The 13,634-nt window shown below is 38.6% G+C and overlaps 1 protein-coding gene across 2 annotated transcripts in view; it reads left to right on the top strand.

Moving 5' to 3' along the window:
- The window catches only part of BACH2 (BTB domain and CNC homolog 2), a 181,766-nt gene extending 169,055 nt beyond the window's left edge, over window positions 1-12,711 (top strand). For both annotated transcript variants that reach the window (XM_081314254.1, XM_081314253.1), the window contains 2 exons: window positions 9,855-10,061; window positions 11,592-12,711. In XM_081314254.1, coding sequence (XP_081170380.1) covers window positions 9,855-10,061; window positions 11,592-12,071 — 687 coding nt within the window. In that variant the 3' untranslated portion in view covers window positions 12,072-12,711. The remainder of the gene's footprint in view (window positions 1-9,854; window positions 10,062-11,591) is intronic.
- Window positions 12,712-13,634: the final 923 nt, after the last annotated feature.

Raw genomic sequence — 13,634 nt, 5'->3', positions numbered from 1 at the left:
TTTCCTACATTCCATGTTTCTACTATAATTCTGTCTGCAGTTTTGGATTTCTTTTCTTGTAATGGCAACATCAGTGACTAGATGTCCTGAAGATTTTAATCTAGCTGTGTCATAAACACCATTAGTACTCTTGAGAGAGCCTCTTCTCCAGTAACATGTTAAGTGCCATCCAATCTGAAAAGCCCATCATCCATGATGTGGCAACACAGCAGGGGGGAGGGGTTAGGGGGTAAAGTAAATACTAGTACTAATAGAGCTGTCACCCACAAATACAAAATAGATTAAAAAAATTAAAAAAAATAATACGACCTGTTTTTTAAACTTTTGGATTGAGTCCCAGATACTAGTAATACTCAGTAAAACATTGTCCATTTCTGAATACAGAGATGGTGTGTAAATTGGCACATTGTGAAATAGGTGAAAGGTTTCAATTTTGCTTACAGTTTATGCTGTGTGAACCAAGACGCTACAGAAACATGTTCTAAAATGGGTGCATATAACTATATCAAAAGAATAAAATGGGATTATTAACGTTTTTGTGTTATAAAACAAACTTACAAAATGGAAATGCTATTTTTCTGTGTAGCTTTTTATTGACCGCAGAGTAAAGGTATAATTGGAGTTCTTGTGCAGTCCACATTTGCATCCAATTCCAGTAAAAGATATGAGTAGACTCAACTATTTTAAAACATAAAAGAGAAGCAGATCTATGTAGCAAAATTTGGACACAAGTAAAGATAAACAGTTAAGACAATATGTTAATTATATATGCAGTTGTCAAATAAGAACCTCAGCTTCAGAGAGCAAAATATTTTGGAAAGGGGTTGCACTTTTATCATCTGAATTATGCATTTCTTTTTATACAAGCAGGAATAAAAGATTAAAAGAAAAGAAGAAATACACTTTAAGCTTCAAATTCAGCAATCCAACTTCTTACATACTTTAACCAATTTTTATAATAGAAATAATTTATACTTTGAAGACAAAAGTTTAGTTACAAATTAATGCAAAATGGGAATTCGTTTTCTTCTTGCTGACCCACTTTTAATTTCTTTTCTTCTATACCTTTTTTGTAACTTTAAAGCAACCACAAGAGAGAGGAAGGGGTATTTTTATGAAATTCCCTGTAGATTTTTATAAGCAAAGTCTAAACTTCAGACAGCTTACAGTAAGAGCAGAGACTTTATGGAGAGGTTTAATGGAATGGCAAAAAGTATTAGCAGATTGTCCTCCAAAAAACTATTAATATTCAAGTGAATCTCATCTCTGATTTTGGTAATTTCTTTTATACAAGAGATCCAGAGGACTAGTACAAAAGCATTCAGTTAGCCTATGAGAAGGAAGAACAACCATGATCTCTTGAATGACAATCCAAAGGCGTTCATGTTAGCTAGAATTATAATTACCCACATAGTCCTCAATTTACAACCATAATTGCGTCCAGAATTACCATTGTATGTTGTTAGTGGTCATTAAAAGGGTCACCCTGAGACCACATCCAATTCTGATGACCTTTTCACAATAGTTAAGTGAATTCATTTTACCCAATAGGCTTTCCCTCCTCCTCCTCCTCCTCCTCCTCGGATCAGAAATTGGCAAACCCACCAAAATTGTGTTCACATGACCACAGGATGCTGCAAACGTCCATAAATGTAACCCAAGTGCCCAAAATGCTATCACGTAACCAGAGAGGGAGGCATCCATCCATCAGAACTTTGAAGTCATGTCATAAATACCTTTTAAGGAGCCCTTTGTAACTTTGAACAATCTCTAAGCAACCAGTTGTTAAGAAAGGACATATTGTAATATCTAAAGAGATAAGTGTTTGTTTGTTTTTCAGAATAGCTGAAGGGTCATCAGCAGACTTACACAAAGCTAAAATTGTATGTAACATATCTGGCTTTATTCTTTTTCCAAATTAATGGATATTTAACAAGCTGCTTGATGCTTTTTTATCAAACCTCCCCCCACACCCATAGTTGGTATACTTAAATAAGAACCACACAGATTACAGAAATGCATCATTGGTGCTAGTTAGGGTGAAACCATATTCTTGAAAACTATAAAGGCAAATTCCTAGCCAAACCTGTAACTAAGCTATGTAAGTGAAATCTCTTTTAAAAAAAATATTTCCATGATCCCCAGTTCTGGACTGGGCTGCCTCATCTTCACTGCCTGGGCTGCCTCATTTTACTATTTTATGCACATTGGGATGCATATTTAGTGAATATGGCTCCCTCCTCTGTGAGCACTGTAGCGCTTGTGGAATCTCTCCTTTGGCTGTCATGAGACTTACTTACTCCGTCTGCATTTGCAACTTAAAAAATAAGCTCCGGACTGAGAATATTACAGAGGAATAATTCCTGCTGTCCATCTAATTTTACCAGAACACTTCTAAACTTACAGGAATCCCCACAGGAGTTGGAAGCACTCATAACATGAAGATGATGGACAGTTGGAGCAGCAATGCATTTTGCAGGGCAAGTAATTGCTTGGGAGGAGGGGAGTGAGGTGAATAGAGACTCTTCCCAAAACTGTCTGAAAAGCTTTGAAATATAAGCAGAGAATCAGTAAGAAAAGAGCTAGGATACTGAATAAATTGGAGGAGGAGAAAGGGAACGTGTGTGTAAATTGTGGGCTTTGGTTAGAGGTATAGGTTGTTTATGTTAGGGTAGTCGGGGTGATCTAGAAAGAGAAAATTGCAGTAAAATATATAGTTTTGCTTTTTAAGATCAGAACCATCTTTAGCTTTTCCTTCAGTCTCCTGGATAAATTACGTGTTCCCTCAGATCAGCCCTGTATCCATTCTGTGACTAACCATATCTATCAAGGAAGCTGTTTCCCACAGGAGACCACAAAGAAATCCTTCTTCTGCCCCTTAGAAATATATGTCCTTTATATCAGGGCTTTTCAACCTTTTCACCCATTGTACCACTTTTAGGATATGGCAACATCTGCGTACCACCAGTCACCTAGCAAGGTGTCAAAAACTTGATGACCAAAAAAAAAAAAGGAAAAAAAGTGATGAAGTACAGGTAGCCCTCGACTTACAACAGTTCACTTAGTGACTGTTCAAAGTTACAATGGCACTGAAAAAAGTGCCCCCCAAACCACAACCGAGCAAGACACCTGCCTGCCTGCCCGGTAGCGCTCTTCCTCCTGTCTGAGGTTTTCATTGTTGTGAGCATTTCTGTTGAGGATTGGCAGCGGGGGTGGGTGGGGTGGGTGTTTGGTTTTTATTCCCCCCGTGTACTGGGTGGTTGCAGCAGGTTTTGGTCACTTCACATGACCCTGTGACACTGTGACGGTCATAAATATGAATCAGTTGCCAAGCATCTGAATGTAAATCACAAGACCCTGGAGATACTGCAACATTCCAGCTGATCGGCGCTTCTTCTGGGCTCAGCAGAAGCGCCAGGATCAGCACTGAGCTCCAGCTGGAGCCTGGCGCTGATCCTGGCGCTTCCACTGAGCCCTGACAGCCCTGAAGAAGCGCTGATGCTGGCGCTTCTGCTGAGCCCTGAGAACCCTGCAGCTCCAGCCGTCTCTCGCTCAGGCTTGTGCCGTGCTGCCACCGGTTCAGCTCATTCCCCTCCCCCACTATCACTTTTCTAGGATGATCGTGTACCACCTGCCAGGTGCCAATGTACCACAGGTGGTACCCGTACCACTGGTTGAAAAGCCCTGCTTTAGATGCCTGCTGGCATTATTTGGGAATAAGGGTCAGATAACCTGGTACATTATCTGTCAGAGTGAGCTGGTTTACATTAGCCGAGTGTGTCTCTGGGCTAGAATGTAAGGTCATTACCTGCATGGAGGGAGGGGTATTTCTGAAATTGTTCTCTTTTTACATAAGAGATTAAGAAATACAACACTACTTTTTTTGAACTCCCAAACTATGGTTAAGTTTAGGATATCATACATGCACCCTGAAGTGGAAGAAAACAACCAAGCTTAGAGAGAACCAAGGACATACCTCTGAGTGAGGGTTGTGCTATATTGTTAATGCCTTCTGTAGTTTAATGATTTATTCCTCCATCTTGGTTTTCAAAATCTGTAAATGAGATTGACCTGTTTACTACTACTTTTCAAAGGGTGGGCAATTTCTCTTGCTATGAAGGAGTTAAACCGGTGGTCATTTTTTAAACATGTCTGTCCTTGGATGCAAGTTTTTTTGGGGGGCACAGTGTGCTTGAGTAGAAGGTAGCTCAATTCTGTATATTCCTTGAGTAACTCATTCATTTCAGCCAGAGAAAACTTTTCATGCTTCACAACATTCAAATTAGACCCCTGCCAGGCATCCTAGATGAGGCAGCCCAGAACTTCAGATTGTAAAACTTAAAGAACTTATGGTTGAAATGCTTCCCCCCACATAGTTAAAATTGCTCTCCAAATACAGAGTTAATCTTAATTTTAAAACCTTTTGAACCATGTAGATAAAGGAATACACCTCCCTAAATGAACACGGGCAATGCTTTGTCAGAGATGACACAGGCAATAATAAGAAATAGGAACTGCTATTTTTAACAGGTGATGCCACCAAAAGCTTGTGGAGCTAAGGGTAAACACCTGCATAACCCATGAGGGCTGTCTGGTATTCATTACTATTTGGAAATACTACTTGTATATTTTAGGAAGTTCTGGGCTGCCTCTTGTGTAGCAGTCTCCCAAGAGAGGAAACCCCCAGATCATGTATCTATTCAGTTTCATTTTTAATTTAGCGATTGCAAAGATTTAGTTGTCTGTTCATCATTGTACTATTTCACCCACTTGCTGGGAATAGCTATAACATGGGAAGCATGTAGATAAAATACATGAAGTATTTATTAAGAACATTTTTCCAAGGAGGTTATGTGCAGTTAAGCATTTGAAAAGATAATGTATCTGAAAAATATTTTTTGTGTCTTGAATATAAAGGGAGACGCTTAAATATTAACATTTACAAACTCTTTTCTCTGATTTGCTGGTGGTGCTTATGCCGTGAAGACCTGTTACTTTTTTTAGCCCTCACCATTTTCCAGCTGGACACATCACAAAACTCTTGCTCAAATTGACCAAAGTTTATTTTTATTTTTTTAAACATGCTCTTTATTTAGATTACATACATCTGACTTCAAGGTCTTTCAATGTTTGACATCTTTTTTTAAAATACAGAAGTAGGCCAGATTATGTAAATAACATGTACAAACAGGATGAATTGATCTACTGCTAATCAAAAGATAACAGTGGAAGCATAATTGAAGTGACTACAAAACCGTTTTTAAGAGAATCTCATAAAAATGCAAACTTTGGAATAAATATTCCTTTTTTATTGCTACTTTGTGATTTGGCCTGACTTCTGTTTATTTACTTGGTGCCTCTGAGTCATTGTTGGATCTCGTCAATGGCTGGACTAGGCCCTGCAGTTTTCTTTGCAAAGATGTCCAGAAGTGGTTTATCATTGCCTCTTTCCTAGGGCTGGCAGAAAGTGACTGACCTGGGTGACCCAGCAGGCTTTGAGCCTAAAGCAGGATTAGAACTTACCATCTCCAAGTTTCTAGCCTGCGGCCTTAACCACTACATCAGATAGATCGGCTATGTCAGATAGATGGGCTCTCTTATTCATTTTGCTTTATTTAACTTTATCCTGGATAATTGAAACAGTTTTCTTAAGCAGAATCCATATATTGTAGCTCTCTCTCTCTCTCTCTCTCTCTCTCTCTCTCTCTCTCTCTCTCTCTCTCTCTCTCTGTGTGTGTGTGTAATCAGAGCTCATAGGACTAGAAAAACATAAAAGCATATTCTACTCTTACTTAATTCTTACCTTGTATGCAAATCTGAATATAATGTTCAGATATTCAAAAGAGAAACTAATTACTAATATAGCCTGAATCTTCTGCAATCAGCTAATTTCTGGATTTGATATGGAAAGACAATTGAGTGAGCAAATTACAAAAGTTGATCTTCATTGCAGACATAAGGCAATATTTGCAAGGAATCAATAAGGCCCTGCCAGCACCAGCATTACAGGGACATTGGAAGCTACTCTGTCTCAGAAGAGATGCTATCCCACCTCAAGAATACAAGAGGCATATAATAACATGATGTTGTATACTGCTTTTTAAAGTATAGAAATGAAAACATACATCCATATTGTTTGGGCTACACAAAACTGTTTAATTTCAGTACAGTCTAAGGATCTAATTTCTTTTAAAAATGCCGGAATATTGTGGTAAACCACATAGCCCACCTGACACTAGCTAGTGAACTTGTCTACACATTGCACAAAGCCATGGTTTGGACAATCTTGATTTGTTGAATAAATCCCAACTAGCTGTGTGTAAACAACTTGCTAAACGGTATACCATGGCTTACAGGTCATAGTAACTGAGCTGCCCCAGTAATAGGCCAAAATGAACGATATTACGACTGACCAACCAGACTGAACTATGTGGCTGATCTGTTCAGAAATTAACCCAAAGCATAACTGTCCCAGGTATATAATAAAGGCATAACAAACTGTATAAACTTGGAAATTTGAACTTAGCTACTAGGCCTGTTAACACTGACAAAGCATTGACTTGTGGCACAGGGTGAGAAGGTTGGGTTTTTTTTGTTTGTTTTTTGTACTACTGAAAAGCAAGGCTGCTAATGGGTCCTTCCTGTACATAGATGATAGTCTTTGAGGTGCGTAATCACCAGTGCTTAGACATATGTTCCATCTATATATTATTTATTTATTAAATGTATATGCTGACCATCTTACTGTCAAGCGACTCTGGGCGGCTTACAATATCACAAAAATAGAAATACAAGAACTTTAAAATGTGTAAACATTAGGAATTAACAAAAATTAGGTAAATTAAGAACCAGTATACAAGCCAGATGGATGTGGGGTCATCTTCTTAATCCACTAACCAATTCAGTGTTAAAAGCCAGTGGTGGGATTAAAAAAATGTGAACAACCAGTTCTCTGTGTGGATGCCACTTCCGGAAGTCTGTTCTGGGCCTGGGCAACAAACAATTAGCTACCGGTTCTGCCGAAGTGATGCAAACTGGCTGAATCCCACCACTGGTTAAAGCCCACATTGGGGCCCCAGGCCAATTGGCCAAGCCAGGTTTTGAGGCCTTTTCAGAAGGCCAACCAGGTGGGGACATAGCTGTAGGGGCACAGTGTTCCAGAGGGCAGAAGCCATGGAAAAAGTAAAACCAGTGATCAGTAAAAGTAGTCTTGCATCTGTAGAATTCAAGGGATTACAGTAGAAATCGTCTCCCTCTGAGAGTTTAAAATAATTAGTGTCTCATGTACCGTCTATTCTAAATATCAGGGATCTTGTGAAGGAAACCAGGTTGCAGTGGCATATGGTTACTGTACTAACCTCTCATAGAACATGCACGTAATTAGGCAGAGTCTAAATGTTTTAGTTTAAAATGTATGAAAAGAGAAAATAGACACTCTTCCTATCACAGAAAGCAGTCTCTCTAAGCACAGTGGTTCACATCACCATATCTAAGGTCAGTCTTTGTATATTTAAACAGAACATTATTTAATTGTGAGGGGGTGAGCCTTTTCTGGTGACTCGTGTCATAGTAATATGACCTGTATGCTGTGTGTTTGTGTTTATGTAGTTCCACAGGTGGGACAAGAAGGTGAAGGTTCATAGACAGACAATGTGAAAAGAAGTAATATATTCATGGGGTTGTGAGTTGGGGAAGTATGGAAATTTTTATCTATTTATTTATATATATAAATTTTGCACAAGGCCATCAAGTTTGGCATTCATTCACTTCTCCACAAACAAGAATAGTTAAGCTAATATACTTGTTTGCCCATGATATGGGCAAGCAAACACACACACACACACACACACACACACACACACACACACACACACACACACACACACATCATGGGCAAACAAGCATTTTAGTTTAACTATTCTTGTTTGTGGAGACGTGAATGAATGAATGCCAAACTAAATGGCCTTGTGCAATATTTACCAAACAAAACCAGGCAAAAAGATTTCTATTGGTTGTGAGAGTTGCTTATATTCCAGTAATTTTCACAGCTGTGTAAGGGGCAGACTTGTGTCCAAGCTATCCAAATCTATTCTCATATGCCAAAGGAATTTTCCCTTGGGACATCTGAATAAGAGAAGGCATATGTGAGCTATATCTTAATGTACTCTTTCTGTCATTGTCAATCTTAAAGCACATGGTGCCATCTACTGGGCATATCAATATAGAGAACATGTAGCTATGATATACTGAGATCTTGAAAATTAATTGGTTCTTTGTGATAGAATCAAAGGCGAGGATAACAGCCCTGGTGGTTGAAACTGAAGTCATATCAATCTCATGTCCATTTTACAACATTTGCAAAGTGAATTCCTCCGTAAATCTCAAAATAAAGCTTTAAGATAACTTTCTACTACTAGCTATTCAAAAACCAATGGTTATGACTGATAGCCATTAAAAAAAACTATCCGCCATGAATTTGTGCAGTTGTATTTTGTTTAAAAAATACCTACGTATATAAATTAGAGCACATCACTATATGACATGGTAATGAAACTTAATTATACCCTCAGCTATCAGTCAGTTCACATGTTGATCAGACATTGTAGGGTGAGTCACCTCTTTATTTTAAGACCTTTCCATGTCTCAGGTTGGTTTGTAAGCTAGCCAATGAGTGCAATCTTTTGTTGGTCATACTAGTTAAACATTTCTCCCTCCATGTGCATATTTTTGTGATGTGGGGCAACCCAATGCATAAACAATATTCCAAATATATATTGACATAATGCCACCTACATATTCATTTTTGGAATTTTCTATTATTTCATTACTTGTTCATCAGTAGTGCAGATTCGGCTGACATTTATAATGAACTATCTGCCTATATTCCCAACATTTTTTTTCTAGAGAAATTTCTAAGAGGATGTAAAATATCTATTGTGTTATTCTGCTACCTTCTGAATGTCCTTCATGCATTTAGATTCTTGCTTCTGAATGCTTTTAATTTTCCTCTAAATCAGAGCTTTTAAAGCATCGGGATATCCAGTTTCAATAAGGCTGTTTCAGAATGATAGCAGCATAGTCGCTTTTTGAAAACATGCATTACTAACTACAGAAAGTGTTTTCTTTTTTATGAAAAGCAATGATAGCAATAAAATAATGTTTTAATATTTTATTATACTTGTTTTTTTAATTTTTTATGAATCATTTTTTATTAGAGAAACTGCCTTGAGTTTCCTTACCACCCAGGGCCTTCTGATTATGGTGGTGGAAAAATGTTGTTAATAATTGGATAAATACATTTTATCACAACACAGAAGAGCATGAATGCTTAAACAAAATAAATCTTGAGGATTTGCATCAGCATCTGAATTTGCTATGGAACCCTTTACATCTTATTCTGATGATTTATTTATTTGCTGTCAAATTGGATGATGTATGGTTTCATTGATGTAGAAAGAAGTATAACTAAATTCAACAATTAACACAGAAGATATGTATAACCTAAGTTAAGAAAATAAAGGTTTTACTTTAGGATTATTCTTTAGTATAAAGTATTATTCTTTGTAATTTTAATTATCCGTCCTTCGAATTGGAGCCTGTATTTTGAGGAGAATATGAAAAAAAACCTCATTTATGTACACCAAGCTGTTTGTACTTGATAGTGTTGCTGATTTTATCGTATAATAGTCATTTACACTGTTAGGATGGCTATTTCTTAAAGTTGCCTACAAGGTAGGAGTTAATATTTGAACTATATTCAACTGTGTTATTTGAATAAAACAGTATTATTCCAAGGAACCTGCTAAATTCTTTGTTAAATAAACAGTCTGTTTGTTTCCTTTGTTTTACCCTAGGTGAAACTTCCATTTCCTGTAGATCAAATCACAGATCTTCCAAGGAATGATTTCCAGATGATGATAAAGATGCACAAATTAACCTCAGAACAATTGGAATTTATCCATGATGTTCGGCGGCGCAGTAAAAACCGAATTGCTGCCCAGCGCTGTCGCAAGAGAAAACTGGATTGTATTCAGAATTTAGAATGTGAAATCCGCAAATTGGTAAGTAAAAAAAATATTAAATACCCTTATTTATTAAGTATTTCGCCTTACACTGATCATTAGCCAAATTTGATAAAATCCATTTAATCTATTTTACCTTATCTTTATCACACTAAAATACTAAGGCTTATTAAACATGCTCAGTCTTCTGTTTAATACACGCCAGATTTCCTTAATCTTGAACAAAATGCATCAGGTATCTTCTGATCATCCTTGAGTGTGATTGAGTAGCAGGTCAACTCCTTAAAATTGTATGGATAGAATGTTCCCCATCTCAGCCTCTCTCCACTAATAATTCATAGCTTTTCTAAAGACCATTCTGTCATGTCTGTGATCACAAACATATATCTTTATCAGTTGACTTGGCTTCTTCTCTTTCCCTGATCCTAGCCCTTTTTTTCTAGTCCATCATCTGCTCATATTATACTGTATGTATGTTTCTGGTTGCGGAATGTAGCCTCAAGAGAAGAATGGCTCTTTATTTTGTTCGGGATTAATTTAATTTAATTTAATTTAATTATGGGACTTATATGCCGCCCTATCTCCTGAAGGACTCAAGGCGGCTAACAACAATAAAACAACAATAATACAAATATTAAAAGAGATTAAATTTACAAAGCCCCACTAAAAACCAATAATTAAAACAAAATTAAAACCCCCGTCTTCAGTCCAGGTTGACCAGTTGGAAAAGGTATGTCTTTAGGTCGCGACGAAAGGACCGGAGATCTGGGGCCATCCGAAGTTCTCGGGGGAGCTGATTCCAAAGGGCAGGCACCGCAAAAGAGAAGGCCCTCCCCCTGGGGGTCGCCAGCCGACATTGTCTGGCCAACAACACCCTGAGGAGACCCTCTCTGTGTGAGCGCACAGGGCGATGGGAAGTCGTTCCTGGCAGCAGACGGTCCTGTAAATATCCCGGGCCTAAGCCATGTAGTTAGTTCTTCCAATCCACTGTTCCCCTGTTAATTTGAAGATCTCTGATTTATTTTCTGTCTTTGCTTTTCCACCGTCTAGTGCACAGGTCGGCAACCTCAAAGGCTTGGGGAGGTGCGCGCGCACCTACAGTCGTTCAGAGAGGTGCGCGCGCACCTCTCGGAATGGGCAGCGGCGCCGCTCTTTGGGAAAGCTGCCACGGCACGTTTGCAGGCTGCCGAAAGCGGCAGCTTTGCAGACGGGCTGTCGCCGTCGTGCAACTGGGAACCGGTTCCATCACACATTAAAAAAAATTGGCAACTGTGCGCATCCGCGCATGCGCAAGAAAAAACCGTTTTTTGCATGCGCAAAACATTTTTTGCGCATGCGCATGCATGGACACACACACGCAGCTCCCACTTTTTTTTATGTGTTATGGAACCGGTTCCCAGTGGCTCTTTTCCTTTTTCAGGTTGCCGACCCCTGGTCTAGTGGTACCCTTCAGACTTCTAGAATCGTGTTCTGGATAATGTGCCAATCAGTTAAGACCTGGTTTTGAAATTCTGAAGCCTGACGTGCCAAACCTCTCTTAAAAAATGAATGCTGTTCTGTATTTGACAGGTTTGTGAGAAAGAGAAACTTCTGTCAGAAAGGAACCAGCTGAAAGCATGCATGGGAGAGTTATTAGATAATTTCTCCTGCCTTTCTCAAGAAGTATGCCGAGATATGCAGAGCTCCGAACAGATCCAAGACCTTCACCGATACTGCCCTGTGCTCAGGCCTATGGATCTTCCAACAGCAGCTAGTATCAACCCTTCATCAGGTGGAGTGGAACAAAATGTGGTAACATCCCAGTGCATTGGAGAAGGCTTGCAGTGCTGTTCAGAACAAAGTCCAGTGCAGCAGCTGGGAGCCCACTGGCTACCCAACAACATCTCTGACAAATGTGCTGCAAGAGGACCGGATGGAGCTGACCAAGTTACTTATTCTGAGCAGGAGCTCCCTCCAGAGCAGAACAACCAAGCGGTGACCATGGATTTCTGTCAGGAGATGACTGATAAGTGTACCACAGATGAGCAGCCTAGGAAGGAGTACACCTAGTGCTTTTGGTATACCTTTTACATCACACCCAGCAAGGTCTCTTCAGTCAGTCAGTGGCCACAATCATTTGTTCTCTATATTGAAGAACATACTTGGTGCACACTACAGTGGTCTTAGCAGCAATACTGTTTTTAAGTATTCCATCCTCTCTACAAAGCAGGAGTTTAACTTCTTCACTATGGTGCTATCCCATGCTCAGGCAGGGGAACAAAGCAGTGGCAACACTGTCTGATTCTTTTTTATTGTTGTTGTTATTGTTACTGTGTTTTAATTTCAATATTCAACAGGGATGGACGTAACACCTCTGAGGACCCAAACGCAGCTTTTTCTCAGTGGCCCATGTCACAACACCCTAACTCAGGAATTTCCTCTGAATGTTCAATTTTTCATTGAAGACAGCTTCTTTACACATCAAAGTTTTATAGCTAAACTGTACATATATATATATATATGTATATATATATATAGTATATATAAAATATATATCCATATGCAAAAAAAATACCCTGCATGGCTCAGAATTTTCTCATGAAAACAACTGGAATTTTAAATTTCTATTGTATAAAACAATTCCAACATTCCTTTCTTGGTCTACGCTAGAAGTAGCTTGTATATGTTTTAATACACCCCACACACACCCCGCTGCCACTCAGTTCACGGTTCAGCAATATCCTCTAGTTTGTACTTTATTTATAAAGTTTCAATGTTGGAAACTTTGAATTTTTAATTTGGGACAATGTTTTTGGCACACCTAACGTTTTGTGCCCATTTGAGCAAAGTGGATTTTATTCTTATCTTTCTCACAGATACTGTATAGCAATGGTCAATTTTGCCACTTGCACTGAGTTTTGAATCAAACCTCATTTCATAAATGAAGTTGTGACTTTGATATATTTCACATATTTTATTCATTGCTTTTTCTTTTTTTTAAATTCAGCAAACTAGGGGGGGGGGACCTCAGGAGTTGATTAAGTAATGAATTATTAGTCTTGCCAAATATGGAATTCCTCTTAATAGTGTGAATTGGGCATTCATTGTATTTATTTTTGTTTATTCTTTTTTTCTTTCAAGTTAAGCCAAATGGTATAGTTAGTATATATTATCAATGCTGAAAACTAAGGCAGCTTTCCCCAAGTTGGATATGGTGACTGGAAATAGTGAAAGTTCTATCACAATGCATCTGAAGGATGCCAGGCTAGGGAAAGAGGGTGTAAGGCAAAATTGCTTAGATTCAGTGGTTTCATGTCTGTCAGCAAGCTTAAATCAAGGCCTCCGCTCCAGATTTTGCATTATTAGTGTTTATTATTTCTCCAATGGTTCTACTGCAGGAGTCTTCAAACTTGGCCCATTTATGACTTGTGGACTTCAACTCCCAGAATTCCTCAGCCAGCGTGCCTGGCTGAGGAATTCTGGGAGTTGAAGTCCAACAAGTCATAAAAGGGCCAGGTTTGAAGACCCCTGTTCTACTGTATAATTCCACTTAAAGCTGCCTTAACACAGATGCTGATTGCAGTGATATATTAAGATTTACTATTCTGGCCTGTACTGGCATCAGCTCAAAAT

The sequence above is a fragment of the Vipera berus genome (assembly GCF_964194415.1).
Source record: "Vipera berus genome assembly, chromosome: 1".
Taxonomy (NCBI): Eukaryota; Metazoa; Chordata; class Lepidosauria; order Squamata; family Viperidae; genus Vipera; species Vipera berus.
This window is presented reverse-complemented; position numbering and strand designations above follow the sequence as displayed.